The sequence below is a fragment of the Lissotriton helveticus genome, chromosome 4_1 (assembly GCF_964261635.1).
Source record: "Lissotriton helveticus chromosome 4_1, aLisHel1.1, whole genome shotgun sequence".
Taxonomy (NCBI): domain Eukaryota; kingdom Metazoa; phylum Chordata; class Amphibia; order Caudata; family Salamandridae; genus Lissotriton; species Lissotriton helveticus.
Window position 1 is genome coordinate 1,322,365,253 of NC_136063.1, and position 19,497 is coordinate 1,322,384,749.

Below are 19,497 nucleotides of genomic sequence, written 5' to 3' on the forward strand. Positions count from 1 at the left end.
GAAGACTTGAAATGTGGTACTGAAGCAGTGCAACTGCTGGTGTTTACCTTCTCAGGTGGATCTGAAACAGCTGTGAAAATCTTTGAGACTTGCAGAAAGATCATCTATGAAGACAGACACAAGTTAAAAACCCAATGTTGACCACACCCACATTATTTTAGCTTGTTGCTCTGCCTTAAATTTGTCATTGTTATATTGACTTGTTTTTTTAGGTAATGTTCTAGCGATAAAGGTATGGTCATTGTGGTCTGTATTTTCACCAGTGCCTTGGAAACTACAAATTTTCTGGAAACAGGGACACAAAAAGTTTTATGTTTATCTCCTTGCCACTGATTTAAGGTAGCCTGCCCTCTGCAAACAGATTGTGTTTTTGTTAATTCTTGTTGTAAAAGTCAGATGGATATATCAAAGTTTAATGGAGGAAGTGGTTGGAGGACGGTAGGGAGAAAGGGATAATGCATTTGCTGTGCTGGTATTTTGGTGAGAAAATGAATGTTGTTAACAAAGGCACAAGTTCTTCTCTTTAAAAAATATTTTTATTGAGCAGACATAGCAGAAAAATCAATATTCTTGAATGATAAATAGTATAATTAGGATGAAACATAAAACAATAGCATCACACACTGGTCTAAACAAATCATCTAAAATACACAGTAAAACAACTATTAATAATTCCATGTATTATATTTATTGTAAATTTTCATTTCTGCCCTATATCGTTTCATTACTTAGGATAACTAGAGAAGTGCAGCTCGATAAAATGAAACTAATTCTAGAATCTACTTATCCATTTCTCCACTGCCTCTGCTCTAATTCACGTAATCAATCCTAATCTCGCATTTGTAAAGAGCCAAGTGCAAGAGTGCTGTTATATTGACATCAACATTTTGCCACTTTATCATTCAGTCCATTTATCAATTCATTAAAAGAAAACAAGTACTGTGGTGCCAAGAATATTATAATTAAATATACATGTAATTCTTCAGAATAAAGCATGTCAGTGCTCCTAGCGAATAATGTATCTTTGTATGCACTATAAATTTGATTTAAAAAATTGCCAGATCAGAAGTAAATCTAAAAAAGCCAGTGTTTTCCTGTTTAAAGATTTTTTTGGGAAAAGATCCCGCAACTCATCTAGCAAAATAAAACCAATACATTTTTACTTCAGCACCCAACTTCCAAAATTACCAAGTGGCCTTATATCTTGCACAAGTTCTTCTCAAAGGTGAAAATTACAAACTAGGAGTTGGTGTCATATGTTTGGGACGGACTATGAGGTTGCAGCTAATCTGTGTGTTTTAAACGTTAATGGATTTTTTGACCAGAGATCATCTTGTACAGTGGACAAATATTCCCCAGATCAAGCACAATTTTCTCATAACCCCAGATGAAATGATGCTATTTCCATCTCTCAAGGGACAGAATATTCAACAGAGTGTGTGGAAAAGACGTATGGGCCCAACAGTGTGGATGGTGAAACTGAGCCAAAGGAATCGTCTGACTAGCGGGCACCTGGGGTGGCTGCGCCCAAGTTCTTCATGTTTATTGATCTGAAAGATCTATATATGTGAATTTCTGCTGATCATCAACCTTACGAGCTATAAGCAAAATCTTACCGCTGATCGGGCACTCAACTGCATGATCAATTTATCATCAGTTCATCATTAAGGGAGATTACACACAGGTTCAACAGCATTAACTTCATTTGTTTTGACTGTAGCTGTATGCAGATTCTTCAGATTGAAATTTGGACCAGTTTCTGCCATGGGTGTTTTTCCCAGGGACTAGTGTAGGAATTATTTAAAGGGATAGTGTTAAGTAAAAATTGGAAAGGTTGGGAAAAGTAGCCTGGAGAGAGAAAAGTGCCAGCTGATAGTGTCTGAAGTGATATACTTGGGAGGCTATTTCTTATGCTGACGATACCCAGTTGTTTTTCTCCTTTCAAGAGCAGACGGTGGATGGTCTTAGAAACTTTAAGGGGTGCCTCCGTGATATAGCCATATGGATTAACTCCAATAAACTAAAGTTAAATGCGGATAAAACAGAGTTGTTGTTTTTTGGGCAAGGAAATGTGCCTAAGTCAGAATTGTGGTGGCCGGCAGAAATGGGCTCTCTGCCATCCCCTGCTACCTCGATTCGTAATCTAGGAGTGAAATGGGAAGCAAATCTGACCTTTCTAGCTCAAATTCAACAAGTCTCTGCGACCTGTTTTTGCAAACTAAAACATCTTCGAAAAATGTTGCATTTTCTGCCGGAAGACTGCCGTAAAACAGTGGTCCATGCGACAGTTACATCAAGGTTAGACTATGCCTACACGCTGTACCTCGGTCTTCCTAAATATGCAATTAATCGCCTCCAAATGATTCAAAATGCGGCGGCCAGACTGGTCTGTAAGATTCCGTTTCGACAACATATCTCAAACTTCATTGGCTTCCAAAAGAAAAAAGAATCATGTTTAAAATCCTGACGTTAGCCTATCGGGCTCTAAACGGCAACTGGCCGCTGTATCTGGCGTTGCGCTCCAACTCCCTTAATTTGTTGCAGACCCCGCGCTTTGAGAGAGCGCGGTTGGGAGGCAGAGCTTTCACGGTTAAAACCGCTGTACTGTGGAACTCCCTCCCAGCATCTCTACGAAACCCCAAATCGGAATCATGTTTTAAAAAAGACTTGAAGACTTGGCTCTTCAAGACAGCAGCACTTTAGACCTGAGTTAATCGCTCGCCCACTGTGACCGCATCTACCTAGTATCTTTAGCGACCGGGACACCCCTGTGTTAGGGGTAGCTGTCGCGCGCAATAAATGACAGTATTATTATTATTATTAGTATATGCTATGTTATTTTATGCAAATTTGTGGAGTGCGCTATCACCCGGGAGGGTATGCTGGCGCTCAGCAGTTTTGAGCCTCACCAAACCTAAGGCCTAGTGGGACTGCTTGTAAAGCCAGATCTTCAGCTTTATGCTGCATTCAAGATACAAGTAGGAGGCTCTTACGTGCAGGTCATTCCATGCTTTAGGAGCAACGTAGGAGAAGGCGTGACTGCTGAATCTGGTTTACCGTATGCGTCTGGGGCGTGTAATCAGTAGTCTAGACGAACGGAGGTGTCTGGAAGGTTTGTAAGAGCAGATGTAATGATGAGTTATGCTGGGCCAGTGTTATGTAGCACCTTGAAAGTTCTGTCCAGAGAGCAGAAGAAAGGTTCGTTTTGTGGAGGTGGAGCTTCGTTTTGGAACAAGAGAGCAAGAAACAATGTCCATCGTTTATTTTTAGGTTTGCTGGATATTATGCATTTGTAGGAGTTCCTAGGAAACGTCACACTTTCAAAGAAGGATGTGCACTTTGCACATATTCAGAAAAATACAAAGATGCTTTCGAGCTGGTTAAAAGGGAGATCTGTTTTGCGCCAACGTTAGAAGGGTTTCAGTGTGAAGAGAAAGACAGTGTTATCAGTAAATACCACTTGTAGGGATTTTGGAGCAGAATTTAGGTAGAAGGTAGATTGAGGGGGATTATAAATTAGCGGTAGCCTCTGCGCGCAGCACATGAGACCGACTCAGGGTGAAGCAAGTCACTGGCATGTGCTGGACTTTACTGCACCTCTGTTTCTTTCTATAGGGAGTACCATTTGTACTGCAATTTTCTTTTTTAATTTGAAGGACAAGACACTTTGTAATGTGAAGGGTTGCCAAAGAGACATGCCATTGGAGAAAATAAATGATGTAGCAATATGTATTTTCTTAGAAAACATAAAATAGAAACTTCAGAGGAAACATATTTCTCTTGAGGCGAAACATCTTTCTCAACACTCATTGCATCCATTTGGATGCATTGTGCTCAAATAAAATTGCACAAAAATAGAAATGTCTTAAACAACAGCTGCTCACGTTCCATTTGTTTGTATTGAACCCATGCTCTTGCACGAGAATGTTGCCATCAATGAGGCACAATTTATGCCATGTGGTGAAAAAGCATAATTTCGGGAACTCTGCATTACAAGTATTAAAGTGAAATTACGCCAGCATAGCGGAAATTTTGCAAGGCCATTTTTTAAACATTTACTAACCTCTGTTTGCCATGTATCAAACTAGTTGCATTACGTTTTTAAAAGTATAGATTTAATACTGGCATTTACAGATAAATTGCACTGCTAAGTATACATAATAGGATGTATTTATAGTCTCCGTGATCTATCACAGACTGATGCCATTTGGATTGGGAAAGTGGAAGTGGACATTCCACGTAAATGCAAGCCTGTGAAAAATCTATTTGAGACAAAGGTAGAAGGGCTTCCAAATATTGCAGATTTGGCATTCGTTCATTGACATTCATGGCACTTGAGATGTACGTAAAATGACAAGTAGTGACACAGAGCTTTACGACAACTTGGTACCGCTGTGAACTTAAACAGAGACAGATCGCGTTTGGGCCCAACTGGAGAGCTGACTTGAATGTAGAGAAAGAAGACCTTGTATCTACAGGAAGGGCCAGATGGTTCTTTGCTCATTTCTACCTCATAGTGCCACTATTCTTTTACCAGGTTGCTCTATTGATAGGAGTGAATTATGGGTTCGGTAATACCCCACTGTGCGGACCATCTTCAAGGTGTTCTCTGTTGCCATTATCAGTCCTTATCAATCTTTTAGTTCATTTTTTGGTAAGTGCATAAAGTATTGTTTGTGGGCTAGCATTGATGGCCTTGATATCTTATCTGACATCTTGCAGCACTGCTCCTCTTAGTTGTACTGGTCTGCTCACTGGGAGGTGGATCTAATCTATGTATGTTGATCGCCCTGACATGGCAAGGTGTCATGTGAGCTGTTGATCAATTTAATTCAAAGAAGAAATCCTATTCCATTTTGGAAGTAACGAATGCTGCTTGTGATGGAAAAATTAATATGGATAAGAACATGGGACCAGGTGGGATGCTTCACATTTTAAAATATATATATTGCAGACCATGCAACCATGGCAGTATTAATATCTTTCAATCAAACCGCTGTGGGTGGGTCACTTACCAGAGAAGTGTAGAAAGCAGATCTGTGAAGCAAAGAGATTAGTCATCTGCGGGAATCCTGTCATTAGTACAGTGGAAGTAATACATCACTTATGAAGAATGGTTCTATGCCTTGACATTGGTTGGTTAGACAAATCCACAACAATGTGGTTTCACATTGTGTCATTCGCTTGCTAGGTGATTAAAGGAGCAGATCTAGGTAGTGGGAATCTATTTGAGTTTTTAAAATGTCTGAGTGTGTTACTATTGCACATAGAAGTATTTTAAACAAGTTAAACAGCCTTGGAATATAATTTGGGTTGGAAAACCTGGATTGTAGGTGGCTGAGTAACTGGCAGAAAATAACAAGGAATAGTCGTATATAGCATATTCCGAAGAGAGCCAAGTGTTTGCTACAAAATATCTCAGTGTTTACATTTACGTCTAAAAAACCTAATCTATATATTTTCTTGCATTTTTTTCACATGGAAATTGTTTTGTACAGACCATCCAACTGTTGCTGTGACAAGAATCCTGATTCTCATCTCTTAATGATCGTATACAAATGATTTTATTTATTTATTTACTTATTTATAACGTTTTATATAGCGCGTACAAGATCCCGAAAGATATCAGAGCGCTTTACAATAGGATGGAAGGAAGAAAATAAATGCAATATCGGTATCAAATTAGAATAACAAATAAGAGTAATTACAGGACAAAGGAGTCAGAGGATAATAATACAATAATTGCTACATAGCAGGCGAAGATGGGAGCAAACAATAAGGTAAAGAAAAATAGCATCCAGTGAAGGTCTAACGTAGGTAGGATCCGTGACTTTGAGCAGATGATCCTAACCCATTTAAGGTAAGAACTTGTTCATTAGGAATCTTTTGGCTTTGAAGGCAACCGTGGAGGAGATTGTGCGTACTTCCAGTGGGAAAGAGTTCCAGATCTTCGGGGCAGCGCCAGAGAAGGCTCGGTGGCGGGTTCTCTTTTTGCTAAAGATGTGTGGTTTCAAGAGGAAAGTGTTAGCACTTCTTGACGGTCTATCACCACCGGATAATTCAAGCTTTTGAGCTAGGTAACTGGGAGTTTTGAAATGGAGGGCATTGTGCGACAGACAAGCAATCTTTAGCTGAATTTGTGCTTTGTAGGGCAACCACTTAAGGTATTTTAGGACTGGGGATATGTGCGCATTTCTTTTGGTACCCATAACCAATCTGGCCGCAACGTTCAGTGATGCCCTTAGTGGAGCTGAGTTATATTTGTGGAGGCCACAAAGCGTAGCACTGCCATAGTCTAGTCTCGGCTTGAAATCTGTTTGTGGAAGGAATGGTTTGATATTTTTGAGTATCCTCATCAAGTGGTTAGCTCCCTTACACACAGTGCTGATATGATTCTTCATGATGCAGGGTGATTCCGAGAGATTTGGCTGAGTCTCTAATGAGGGTGGAGCAGTTGAAGGCAGTGAGGTGATTCAACCAAAGGTCTAACTTGGGGATGTGGTTCGGAGGAGAGATGAGAAGGAATTCGGTTTTGGAGGTGTTGAGCAAGAGGTGATTCTCGGTTAACCAGTTTTGAGTAGACGTTAGGGTGGTGCTGAGTGAAATTATGTTATCCTGGGAGGAGATTTTCAAATAAAGTTGAGTATCGACTGCATACATATGGAAGAGAATGTTCATGGAATTTAGTGCATTAGCTAATGGTTCCAAGAACAGGTTGAAGAGTATAAGAGATAGAATGGACCCCCATGAATACTGGAGAGGGCTGGGGGAGAGAATGGTTCGCCTTTACTCTTTGCGATCTGTGGTGGAGGAAGGACGAGAACCATTGTAACACCCAACCAGAGAAGCCCATCATCTTCTTCAGAATGGATAGGAGGTTGTCATGATTGACAGTGTCGAAGGCAGAGGAAAGGTCTAGGAGTATTGGGAGGCAGGATTCATTATGGTCAAGCATTTTTAAAATGTCATCCATAACGTGAGTGAGAGCAGATTCAGTGCTATTCAGTGCTATTCCCCTCCGAAAGCCTGATTGATGCTGGTCTAGGAGATGGAAATTCGCAAAGTGAGCACAGAGTTGGGATTGGTGGGGATGTTGGAGATAGGGCGGAAGTTGTTAGTCAGTACTGTCTGCATTGTCCATACGGGGATGGGTACATTCTTGATTTCTTTGAAGATGGCAGGAGGCAACGGGTCACTGAAGTGATCAGATGGGTTGATACTCTGAAGAATCTTGTTGATGTCTCTTTCACTGAGGGTAGTATAGGTTCCCCATGAAGCATTGTTCTTGGTGTTCAGGCTGATCGGTTTGAAGTTCTCTAAGAGGGCAGGAGGTGGTGCAGACCCAGAGGATGGCAGTAGAGCTTTCTTAGAAGCGAGTTCAGTGTTGATGAGTTTTGATTTCTCAGTGAAGAAAGCAGCCAGTTCATCGCATGCGGGTGGGCTGCCTCCAGAGTCAGAGTGGTTGGTACACCCCCCCCGCTAAATGACCATGAGTGGAAAACCCTATGGGCCTCGGCCACGTGAAATAGGATCACCCCAGTCTTAGCGCAAAGAAAATTCTGGCTACTCCATAAGACTTTCAGGACCCCAGACCGCTTACACACACTAGGCCTCAGGGTAAACTCTCTCTGATGGAACTGCAACACAGAGAAGGGAGACCTAGCCAACCTTATCATCTACTGCCCAACACTCAAGGTGTTCTGCAAAAGGGTATTTGACTTCATGGGCAATATGTTTAAATGCAAACTAACGAGGGATTTTGCCTCCTTCACCACGGCATTTATGCAAACAGATCACTCCTCTGAGAGAGATATGGAACTCATGAACCTACTACTAACAGCTGCGATTAAACTTCTACTTACCAACTGGAAAGACACTAACAAAACCAGCTACAAGGGTTGGACCAACTCGGTCACTTATCTCAGAGGAGTAGACTGCATGGCACTGTAACACTCCCCCTGGAAAGCATCGTCAAGGGGACTGTGGGAGACTCTAGACTGGACCCTAGACCCCTATGAGCCTCCATAAAAAAATAATCCTAAATATGACTGCAACGACCAACAGGCCAAGGGCACAGCACAAGTATGCACAGGATAGACTCGAACAATAGACCAACAATCGCGAATGACAGTTTGATATATCTGTAGTTAATGTTGAGCGAAAAAGATATACTTCTTGTGAGAAGTTGGCTTGGCATATGATGTCCACTATTCTAGTGGGCACCTTGCACCAGTCCAAACGACTCTTATTGATGGTAGGTTTGAAGTCAATCTTATAGAAAGCTATCCTAGTGGTAGCTGTGGAGAGCAGCCTTCAGGCTAAGACTTAGAGGCGAATTAAGCAAGTTGTTTTACCAGTCTATAATCTCTTGAATGATCAATTGAAAGCACACCACACAAGGTATATATCAACTATATATGTATTTATTATAAACACAACCCCTCTGGACTCTTTATGAGGTCAGAGGTAAAAGTACAATACAAGGAACTTAATTAGCATACGATAAGTTGCACAGTATAGGTTATGCCGTAGGGGCCTCACAAACCATATTCTAAAATAGTGGTATAAGAACCAAATGAGGGTTAGAAAGCAGACATAGGGCCTGTAGAAACGCTGGGGAAACCAGGAACCACCCAAGGTAGGGACGCAGGAGACCCACGGGGGACGCGTGCAGTGTCTAAACACAGCCGCTAATCACCATTGACTTTTTATGGAGAACGAACAAGTTACAATTTTAAAGATTAAGGGCACTTAGAGGTGAATTACGATGGAACCCTTTTAGATTTAGACACTTCGAGAGTCAATACCCACGGTAGCACCGGAGTACTCGTGTTACCTCACCCACGGAAGCCGGGTGCATAGGTGTCTTTTGGTGTCGGGTTTCGTCGTCGATTCCAATGGAGAGCTGCGAAGAATTGCTGCAGGCGACCAGAGGAAAAGTGGCCAGGTGGATCCAAGTGTGGATCGGAGATGTGAAGAACCTGAAAGCAGAGGGGACAGAGTCTGGGTCACTAGCCAGTGACTAGGATGACGACAGGAAGATGCCAGCCGATGTCGGGTGCTTTCAAGTGAAGTAGGTGAAGCTTGACTCTTCAGCCACGAGGACCAGGAGGCATCAACGATGACCTGGAGCTGGATTCGAGCTGTCCCACAAAGGATCTAGAGTGCTGCAGCTTCGGAATCCGGATTGGACCCAACAAGCCTTGGCAACAGCAACCCATGCAAGATGACAAGATTGGCTTTGGTTCAGACCAGCAAGGACTGAGGGACTCCTCCTTTGGAGGGGAGTCAGAGCACATCTGGAGCAACCAGAAAAGCTCAAGAAACAAAGGATCGGCCTTCGTGGGGGCCGACTAGCCAATGGACTAGGAACCGCGAAGGAGCCTCGAGCTGCGGGGAAGAAAGGGGACTCACTGGTCACTCGTGGAGTGCTGGCCTCTGTACTTAGGTGCAAAAGGTGCTCAGGGCTAATGCACAACTTCGGGAAGTAGGTGCAGTCGCAAAAATGCAGGATGTCCAGGAGTTCCGGTCCCACGTCTCTTGTGTCAGCTACAGGTCTCAGCTCTGCAGGGGACTAGTGTCAGCTTAAGAGATGTCTGGAAGTCTGTATCCTGTGTCGCAGATTCTTCGGGATCTGGCGGGAGCCTCAGAAATGCTGACCGGCAAAGATGCTTCTTTGGTGCCTGTTTGAACAGGGAGGTCACTCCTTGACCACAAGGGAGATGCTTCAGTCTTTCAGTCGAAATGAAATGTCGAAGGTCCAGGATTTCTTATTCAGAGTTTCGTCCAGGGTAATCTAAAGTCCTAGGGACTGGGTTCTTATACTCATACTAAGTTTGGGTGTTGGACTCTAGGGTCCCACTTATGGGAGGACCTGCGGAAGGGGTGGTTACACCCCTTCCCCTTTGTTCAGTTTTGCGTCAGAACTGGGAAATGCATGGAGCACCTAGTGTGCCCCAGGCAGTGTCTGAAAAACATTCACTGAATGCAACCCACCCTGCCCCAATACACTAAAGCCTGTCTGGGGAGGTGCCAGCACCTCCCTGGACAGGAAACCTATTGTCTAGGCCTCCCATGCCGGAGTTTCGGCCAGCAGCAGGAGGGCAGACTCATGCCTGTGGCAGCAGCATCCATTTTGTGATGCTGGGGCTCTGTTTAACTTTAACCGGGTATGCCAGTGTGTACATGTCTTCTCCCTCTAGAAGGGTGGAATGCTACCCCCGCCGCCAGAGCTGGCGGGGGGGGGGTTAATATTCCAAAAGTGTTTGACACCAAACGGAACATGTTTTGATAAAGCCAAACCAAAGTTAGCATTAACCGCGAAGATTATAATGCACTTAAGAGTATATGGTATAGCTATATCATAGAACAGCTATAAGGAGATATTTCCGAAAGCTGCAGAAAGACTCAGCTCATGCTAGGGCACCCTCTCACACAAAACCAAGCACTCTGCCTCCAGGATTGTCAAGGCCTGCCATTGGAGTGACTTATAGGTTAATATGTGTCCATATGTAAAGGTAGATATAGATATACTATATCTAAGTAAGGGGTGCTTACACCACCTTACCCAGGCTGCAAGTGCAGACCTGTGGTGCCATTTTGGAATGCTAACCAGGAGTGGCATAATACATGCTTCAGCCCCTGGTAGGCCTCTGGGGTTCCTATGCCCTGGGTACCTAAGGTACCATGTACAGGGACTAACAAGGGTAACCCTGAAACTAATTTGGTATGTACCTAATGTACATGCAATCCATTTTAGTGAGAAAGCATATAGACTGGGGCCCTGAATAGCAGGATCCCAGTCCAACTAAGTCGAAAACCAGCAAAACACCAGGCAAAAAGTGCGAGTAAACATGTAGTAAGAGTCCACCTTCCTACACTTCTCTATTCTCCTGTCCTATCCTCTCTCTCTCTCTCGCTCTCATTTCCTACTTCTCTTTCCCTTCTTACACCTATTTTTCTACCAAAATCAAACCAGCAAGGGGTTAACCGCAGAAACCGCACCGTTCTAATGATCTTTGCCAGCTGCAGTGAACCCCGCAACAGTTTGTGATTGTATACTATATATAAAAATGAATCTCATTTAAAAAAAGAAAATAAATAACAACAAAAAACAAGTGGGTCAGTATATTTAGACCCGTGTGTAACTCCCTGTTTGTGCACAGTCGGAATTACGAGCTGGGACGTATTTATTGCGTCTGAAATTTAGCATAGGCATTACATACCTCAACCTCTGTTAAATCTCGGCAGGTGAAGCTTGTCAAAATGTAACAAGAGAAATTAGTACAGGATGTACCATGTACTGCAGATTTTGGTGCGTTGACTACCAAATATGCATGTTATTACCAGAAAGCTCATAATAGCTGCTGTTCATCACACACTATAAATATCGTACCCTGGAGTATCGTTATTTACAAGGTGCAATGAATGAATCACTCCTAAAAAAAGAAGAGATGGTAGAGTTGTAAAAGTCAGTGAGTACCTGAACATCAACCAAGTCAGCTTGGGAGGAGAGGGCAGAATTACAGTGGGCTGCTAGTTCATCTGTATTGATAGATCTGAGGTCCCTTTTCCAGATCTTCGATAAGACCATATCAAAGATATTTGACAAATTTAAATGTAATTGTAACACATCCTCTAGCAAATTAATTATGGGACTGGACTTTTATACATGCGCTACTTTTTCATGCATAACAACCATGGCAGGAATGCTGCACGGATGGAAGCCAAAGGTCTCTTTAATATATCCTTGCCTCATCCTTTTGTAGTCTAACTAGACTGGAAACCTAGGGCCTGATTCACAAATGCAACAAGGTTTTGAGTACGTTTACTACTGTTTGGTATTCACAAACTACAGTTTTGTAGAAATGTACAATTCTGTTGTAACTTACACTTTTGTAGTAAGTCCAACACTACACATAGCCAACAACTGCTACTGAAACCGCTATCCTCTAATACATTCTAGGAAAGCTCTTTCTTGAAACATAACCAAAAAAGAGTACATTAGCTAAAACACCAATGCCACGTCCTATGGATGTGTAACTGTAATCTAGTGTAATCTTCAAGAACATCAGTCATGTAATATTGTTTTAACTGACCTCTTTCGAGTTATTTTTCTTTGATTTGTATGATTTTTAATTAATTTTTTATTTAGCAGAATGCTCTGTGCACTAACAAAATCCAAACGTGTAACTAGCTTTGAGTTCTTTCATGTACTACATGTATACTGAACTGTTAATTATTATCTGCAGCCGTTGCAATCATTGTCTCTAGCTGACTCTAAACTGAAGACTGACGTCACTATAATAATCAATGCACTTGGCAGCAATACGTCGCTCACGAAAGTGGATATCAGTGGGAATGCAATGGGAGATATGGGAGCGAAGATGTTGGCAAAAGCCTTGCAGATCAACTCTAAGCTTCGGTAAGGAAAATGCTTTAATTTAGAATTGTTTTAGAACTAATTCCGTTTCTACATGTAAGCAAAATCCCAATTCCATAATTATATTTACCTTCCACATCAAATTCATGTAATGTCTAAAGAGCTTTACATTTGATGGAACACAACTCTTAACTCCTATCACAATCCGATATATGACTATATACTTCTCAGTCTTCTGATCCTCATTCCTCAAATGTATTGAGGGATATGCATCACCACAAGCACCAAACAAGTTTGAGAAAGACTTTGCTGTTGAGGGGTGTCATTGAGTTTCATTTCATTGAGTGGAGACAGTGGTGATTGTGGCTATATGGTTGTTGTGAGGAGGAATTTTGGAAGTTGAGGAGGTGACCGATTCAGAAGCAGAAGTCTTTTGCAAAAAGGCTGTTTTGAAAGTGAAGTAGAATGAGAACATTTTAGTTCATATACATCATTGTGTAAGATAACCTAAACTTGAATATAGCGTATATTATCCACTCAATACAATAACACAGAAATAGCAATATCCTAGCAAATTATGAAGCATTTAAACATCCCTTTCTTGCAGTATCATTCCATTTGGTATCACAAGATCAAAGGTTATTTTTTAGTTTGCCCATCTGTTGCTCCTCTGCAATAATTTACAAACATGCTCACCTTTGAAGGCATTTGATGAAACAAGGAGAAGCCTTAGAAATCACACTATAGTGTAAAATGGACACTTCAACTACACATGCAGTGAACATTTTTATTTTTTCATCTTGCAGTGGTAAAGTCTATCATTCATTGATGCACCTGCCATCCTCAAAGCTGAGACCTTATCACAACCCGACCAAAGTGGATTTGCAACAATTTTCTGAACACTATTGGATAATGCTGTTTGCATAGTTTGTTCAGTTTACTCACAAGGAAATCCCTCTGCACTATATAATGATGGAAGATGTAAATATCTGTTGTCTGAAGATATTTTCCAGTAACCCTTAGTGAGTCTTTATAGGGATTGAGGATAAAGTCTCAGCATGACTGAAAACTTTCCTTTCCACTCGTCAGGCACAGTTCAATAAGTTGTTGCTGATAACCGAACACTTTCTCCACATTAAGATAAACGAGAGAACATCATCCAATGCAAAAAATAATTCTAAATATGAAACCAATGAACTATGCTTTCCAAGATCAGAGGGGTTGTGGTACATTTTCAAGGCCCAAGTTGAGTATTAAAGTAAGGGTAGACTCAGAGATGAAGTTTTACATAGTAAGAAAGTATTTTCTGAGCAGCCACAGAGTGTGAACTCAGCCGAAATGTGAAGACAGTAAAACATTGAGGATCTGTGATTGGAGTTGTTGTTGTGTGACTTTGTTAAACCATTTGAAAGTGTGTCTGTGTTTGTCCAGTGGTAAAATGCCTGCATATGCAAAAAGGTATGACTTCTCGTGGGATTCGAAAGCACGAAGTACAGATTGGGCATCTGGTGCAAAGGAAAAGTGATCCTCTGTCTGACCATGGGTTGTTATTCTGAACATTGTGACTGTAAGCAATGTATATACTGTCATAGGAAAGATAATTGATCATAAGGTATGCACACTCACATTTCACTGTTAATGTAGTTTCATTATTGAGTCAAATGATCAGTTGCAACATTTTCTTTACCTGTGAATTTGAAGATCTTCTTTATGTCATTGGAACTTCCATGAGGAATTATCCTCGGATATTCCATCATATGCAACTATATTGTTATGTAGCGTGAGTACATACTCTGAAGTCAGTACTTTGCTCCTAATATGTTACAACAGCATGAAACTAAAATTGTTTCCCACTGCTTCCATGTCATAATAGGAAGCTCTCACTTCTGTTGCACTGTCGGCCCCATTCGTTTGTCAGTGTGGGACTCTGCTGACGCACGCCAACAGAGGAATTTCAAAGCAGTGCTGTCAGGCTCTCAGAAAGTCTGGAGAGGAGAGAAGACAATAGTGGCAGGGAAGGCACCACGAAAAATGGGAATGAGTGGCAGGTGGCCTGATAATTATATAATTATTTATGCAGGGGAAGGCAGAGAATGTCGATTCTCCAATTATCATGCTGAGAGAATCTTGATTTCATTAAAGACAACGGAGGCTGACATTATGCAATAACCTTTTATTGCTCCCAGGACATGCAGCCCTTTAAAGTGTAACAAACATCATAAAGAAACATTCCATAGCAACAACAAAGCACCATGACGACCAGCAATCTTCCTCTTAGAGCTGCAAACGAATAAAACAACTTCTTCCAAAAAACATGCTCCATAGATTCTTTTATAATTATGAAGATTCTGAAAAGGAAGAAAGAAATTTATGGTAAAAAAACGCACAAAAAATAGAGACATAAAAGCAGGCAAGGATTAAAGATGTGACATCCTGCAAATGTTAAAAATCACAGAATAAACAAATCAACCACCAGGGAGAGGTGGGGGGGATAATGTCAGCCTCCGTTGTCTTTAATGAAATCAAGATTCTCTCAGCATGATAATTGGAGAATCGACATTTCATTACAAGACCGGAGGCTACATTATGCACGTTTAAAGCTCTGTAAAGCAACGTTACTTACATGTTCGACAGGTTTAAGATAAAAATTAACAAAAGTGAAGGCATTAGACCAATCTGCTGCTTTGAGGATATCTGAAATAGAACCACCACTCCAAAAAACCTTGCTGGCCATAGCACCTCGAGAAGAGTGAGCACCAAATTTGGATAGATCTATGCCAGCTTCAAGCATAACAGTTCTCACCCATCTCGAAATTGTAGCAGAAGAGACTGCCCGAAAGGGTTTAACATATGAAATCAGTAACTGATTTTCATTTAAAGGTCTTAGAACACTCATCTTTTGCTCATACGCTTTGATACAATTAACAACACAGAGTTTGGGACAATCCAAAAAGTAAGGATAAAAAATATTTTCAGACATAGTTTTAGTTCTTTTCCAAATTTCAAACAGTACACCATCAGGAGAATACATTTTATTACAGATTTCTAAAGCCTTAACATCAGAAACACGTCTAAAAGAAATTAGACAAAGGAGAGTAGCTAACTTAGTAGACAGCTGTTTCCTGGAAAGAAAAGGGTTATCAGGCCATGAGGTAAAAAGATCAAAAACAAGATTAACATTCCATAAAGAATTATACTTAGCCTTAGGAGGACGTTTGAGTCTTATACCTTTCATAACTCTACGAACTAGAGGGTCAGTACCAATAGAAAAATCATTTGATAGAGAGTGACCTGCAGAAATTGCAGATCTGTAGCAGTTAACTGTTCTGTAAGAAAGTCCAGACCTAAAAAGATCTGCAAGAAAATTTGCCACTTCTACAGGAGGGGCAGCCACGGGATCCAAATCTCGTTCCAAGCACCAACTACACCACCTTTTCCAGGAACCAATATATCTTCTCCTTGTTCCCGGAGCCCATGATTCATCCAAAAGATCTTTAGCCTCTCCTGAAAGGCCAGAGTATCTTCCCGAACCCCTGAAATCTTCCAGACAAGAAGGTCCATTTTGTCTTCTAAGAGAAGAGGATGAAATTCTACGTCGGGACCCTGAAGAAGATCTAAACTCCCGGGGATAAGGCGAGGGAAGTCTATTGTTAACTCCATCACCCCTGGGAACCAAATCTGAGAACTCCAAAAGGGAGTAATTAGAACAGTTTGGCAAAGCTCTCTTCGAACTTTCAAAAGAACTCTTTGGATTAGGGCAAAGGGAGGGAAGGCATAGGACAGCAGGGACTTCCAGGGTTGGAGAAGACCGTCCACTGCTAAGGCCAAGGGGTCTGGCCTCCAACTGAAGAAGCGATCTATCTGAAAAGTAAGTCTGCTTGCAAAAAGGTCTACTTCGAAAGGACCCCACAGCATTGAAATTTTCTGGAACACTGAAGGGTCCAGTTTCCAGTCGCTGGAGTCCCTTAGGAATCTCGAATTCCAGTCCGCCCTTGTGTATAGGAGACCCGGAATAAACTCGGCTCTCAGAGAAATCTTGTGATCCCAGCAGAAATACCAGATCTTTTCCGCAAGATCCGCTAGGGATTTCGACTTTGCTCCCCCTAGCCGATTGATATAAGTAACGGCTGAGAAATTGTCTAGCTTGATCAGGACCACATTGTTTTTGAGGATAGACTTGAAGCTCATCAGGGCATTCAAGCACGCTAACATCTCTAGAGAATTTATGTGAAGGGTTAGCTCTTCTCTCGACCATTTCCCCCCAGTTTCCACCTCTCCAAGTCTGGCACCCCAACCAAGATTGCTCGCGTCGGATTCCAAGACAAAACTCGGTGAATTTCCGAAAATTGCCTTTCCATTCCAACTGTCTAAGTTGTTTCGCCACCATATAAGATCCTCCCGAGCATCTTGGGAGAGGGGAACTATGTCTGAGTACCAAAGACCCCTCCTCAGACCTGAAGCTTTGAGTCTCTGTAAGGCCCTGTAGTGAAGGGGACCTGGAGAAATAGCCTGGATGGAAGAAGATAAGAGACACACTATTCTCGCTAATTCTCTCAAACTCACTTGGTCCTTGGATAAGACATAAGAAACTTCCTTCTTTATTTTTGTTAGCTTCTTTTTGGGAAGTTGTAACTGGGTTAAGGTCGTGTCCACCTGGAAACCTAAAAATTCCAGATTTTGAGAAGGCGTCATAATAGACTTTTCTATGTTGATAATAAAGCCAAGACTCTCCAAGAGACTTACTGTCCAATCTATATGGGATAGGAGTTCTTCTTTGCTCTGGGACATCAGTAAGATGTCGTCTAGATAGATAATAAGGCAAACCCCTCTTCTTCTTAAAGAGGCGACTACAGGCCTGAGCACCTTGGTGAAGCACCAAGGGGCGGAAGATAGGCCGAAAGGGAGACATTGGAACTGGTAAGGGAGTGGTGTTGTTTGATGGTAGGACACTAGAGCCATCACTATGAGCGGTGGAACAATAACATTATGTGAAATTCTGTCACTCACAATTACAAGTTGTGAGGAAATTGAGCAATTAATTGTGTAGGATATGAGGTCTTTGCAAGTAACAGGTCAACAGTTACCCCCTAACTAGGAACCAAGCATCCCAATGTAGCGCTTGACTCTTTTAGGGGAGCGAAGCAGAGCAGTTCAAGGCCTGCTCGGGAGAGGAGGTATGGGTTAATACTCACAATTCTCTGGCATGCTGTAATAACACTCAAAAATATGTGTTTAGTCTGCTTTTTCTTTAGAAAAGGAGAAGTACATTTACTACACACACACACTACTTAATACTATGCAGTATTTTACAAATATACAGAAGGTTTGTGGAAATTCTTAGAAAGACTTTACATTTGAAACCAAAAATGATAGTATTTCCCTCCCTTACCATATAGCATGTAGTCATAGTGGATGGTGTCATTTGAAATCCAGCAGTCCCATTGGCTTTATCAATGTCACCACTCTTACAGACCAGACCCACGTGTTCTGATGCATCACTCCATTAATAACTTCAGCAACCTCAGCCACACTGATGGGCAAGGTCCTTTTTACAGAGACTAGAGGAGCGGGCAGTGGATAGATCTATTTTGCCAGAGGTACAATTTGAATTTAGAAGAGGGTTGGGGATGGTAGATCAGTGTGTGAACCTTGACCTGCTCATTGGAAAGTATGCTAGAGCTAAGGTAGGGCCCCTTTACATATGTTTTGTTGACCTTAGCAGTGTTTTTGACTTTGTAGATCATTTGATCCTTTGGTCTACCTTGATTTCCTTGGCACCCCAGAGAACATAGTTTGCTTCCTTTCACACCTGTATGGAAATTTGTCTGCAAAGGTCCGATATGGCCCTGATGTGGAAGGTTTCCCTTCATTAAAATTTAAGAGGGGAATCATACAGGGTTGTGTATCGGCACCTTTTCTGTTCTCGCTCTTTATTAATGATGTTGATGGTGCTCTTCAAGCTTTGAAGTCCAACGCAGCTACCATCGCCGGTCGTTCGGATTCCGGTACTGTTGTATGCGAATGATCTAGGACGCCCGTTGGCCTGCAGAAACTGATGGACTCATTTGATGACTTTGAGGCTAGAAAAATGAAGATCAACAAAGTAAAAACATACATGTGAGGGAAAAAAGTGCAGAAGTGTAGGACCTTTTACATTGGGGGCTCACAAGTTGCGAGAGTAAAATCATTCTGTTAATTAGGGATTTTATTTTCTAGTAATAGCACATGGACCCAGCATATTCACAATACTCGCTCAACAAATATCCAAATCTGAGAAGGAGTTTTTAGGTTCTCACATAAACTAGGCAGTCGCTCAGTAGAGGAAATGATTGATATATACAAGGTGATAGGGTTGTAGCCTGCTATATATGGTGGAGGCCTGTAGGGGTATGCCAGAAGTAACTTACTTCCGGTCGAGGAGAAGTCCTTCCTTAGGCACTTGTTATGTACACCAACCTCTGCGTCCTCTATTAATGTCCATGAGGAGGTTGGGTAGCACTATCCGGAAGACTTGCTTTTATTGAAAACATTATTCTGCCTGGGCAAAAGCTGAAACACGTTTTACTAAATCAATTGCCTAGCTTTAAATTACGTTTCTTAAACTCCCTGGCTCTCCAATATACATAAATTGTTTTAAATTGCTGTTTAATACACCTGTACTGCATTACTCTCATAGATTTTCAACCCTTAATAAGAGCATTAGGAAGTCCTATTTTTAAATTATAGACAGAAATGCAGAGCACATGAAGAATCTAGGAAGTCCCTGGTCTTGTCATATACATCGAATGATTTGCAGGAGACATGTCAATTTTATCTGACTTGGGTGACTAATATCCTGCATATACACCAAAAAGTATCTAGGAGTCTTACAGTCAAATCACAAATTACCATTGGCATGAAATAATAAGAGTAAGGTGGAGACTACATTCATTCATCGCATCACGTGACGACATAACAACACATTCACGTGAGGCACCTATTATGGGTGAAAATTTTCCCATCAGTTGTCTAACTGTACCGCCGCTATAACATCATTTGGGTTCTCCTTACCCAGGAGTTGGTACCATCACAGTCACACGTAACGTGAAGAGGACTATGAAAATAAAGAGACCCTA

At 41.6% G+C, this 19,497-nt stretch overlaps 1 protein-coding gene across 2 annotated transcripts in view; it reads left to right on the plus strand.

Annotated features, from left to right (window-relative positions):
* CARMIL1 (capping protein regulator and myosin 1 linker 1) overlaps window positions 1-19,497 on the plus strand; it is a 1,033,060-nt gene that overhangs the window by 713,296 nt on the left and 300,267 nt on the right. For both annotated transcript variants that reach the window (XM_078687906.1, XM_078687907.1), the window contains exon 21: window positions 12,252-12,424. In XM_078687906.1, coding sequence (XP_078544032.1) covers window positions 12,252-12,424 — 173 coding nt within the window. The remainder of the gene's footprint in view (window positions 1-12,251; window positions 12,425-19,497) is intronic.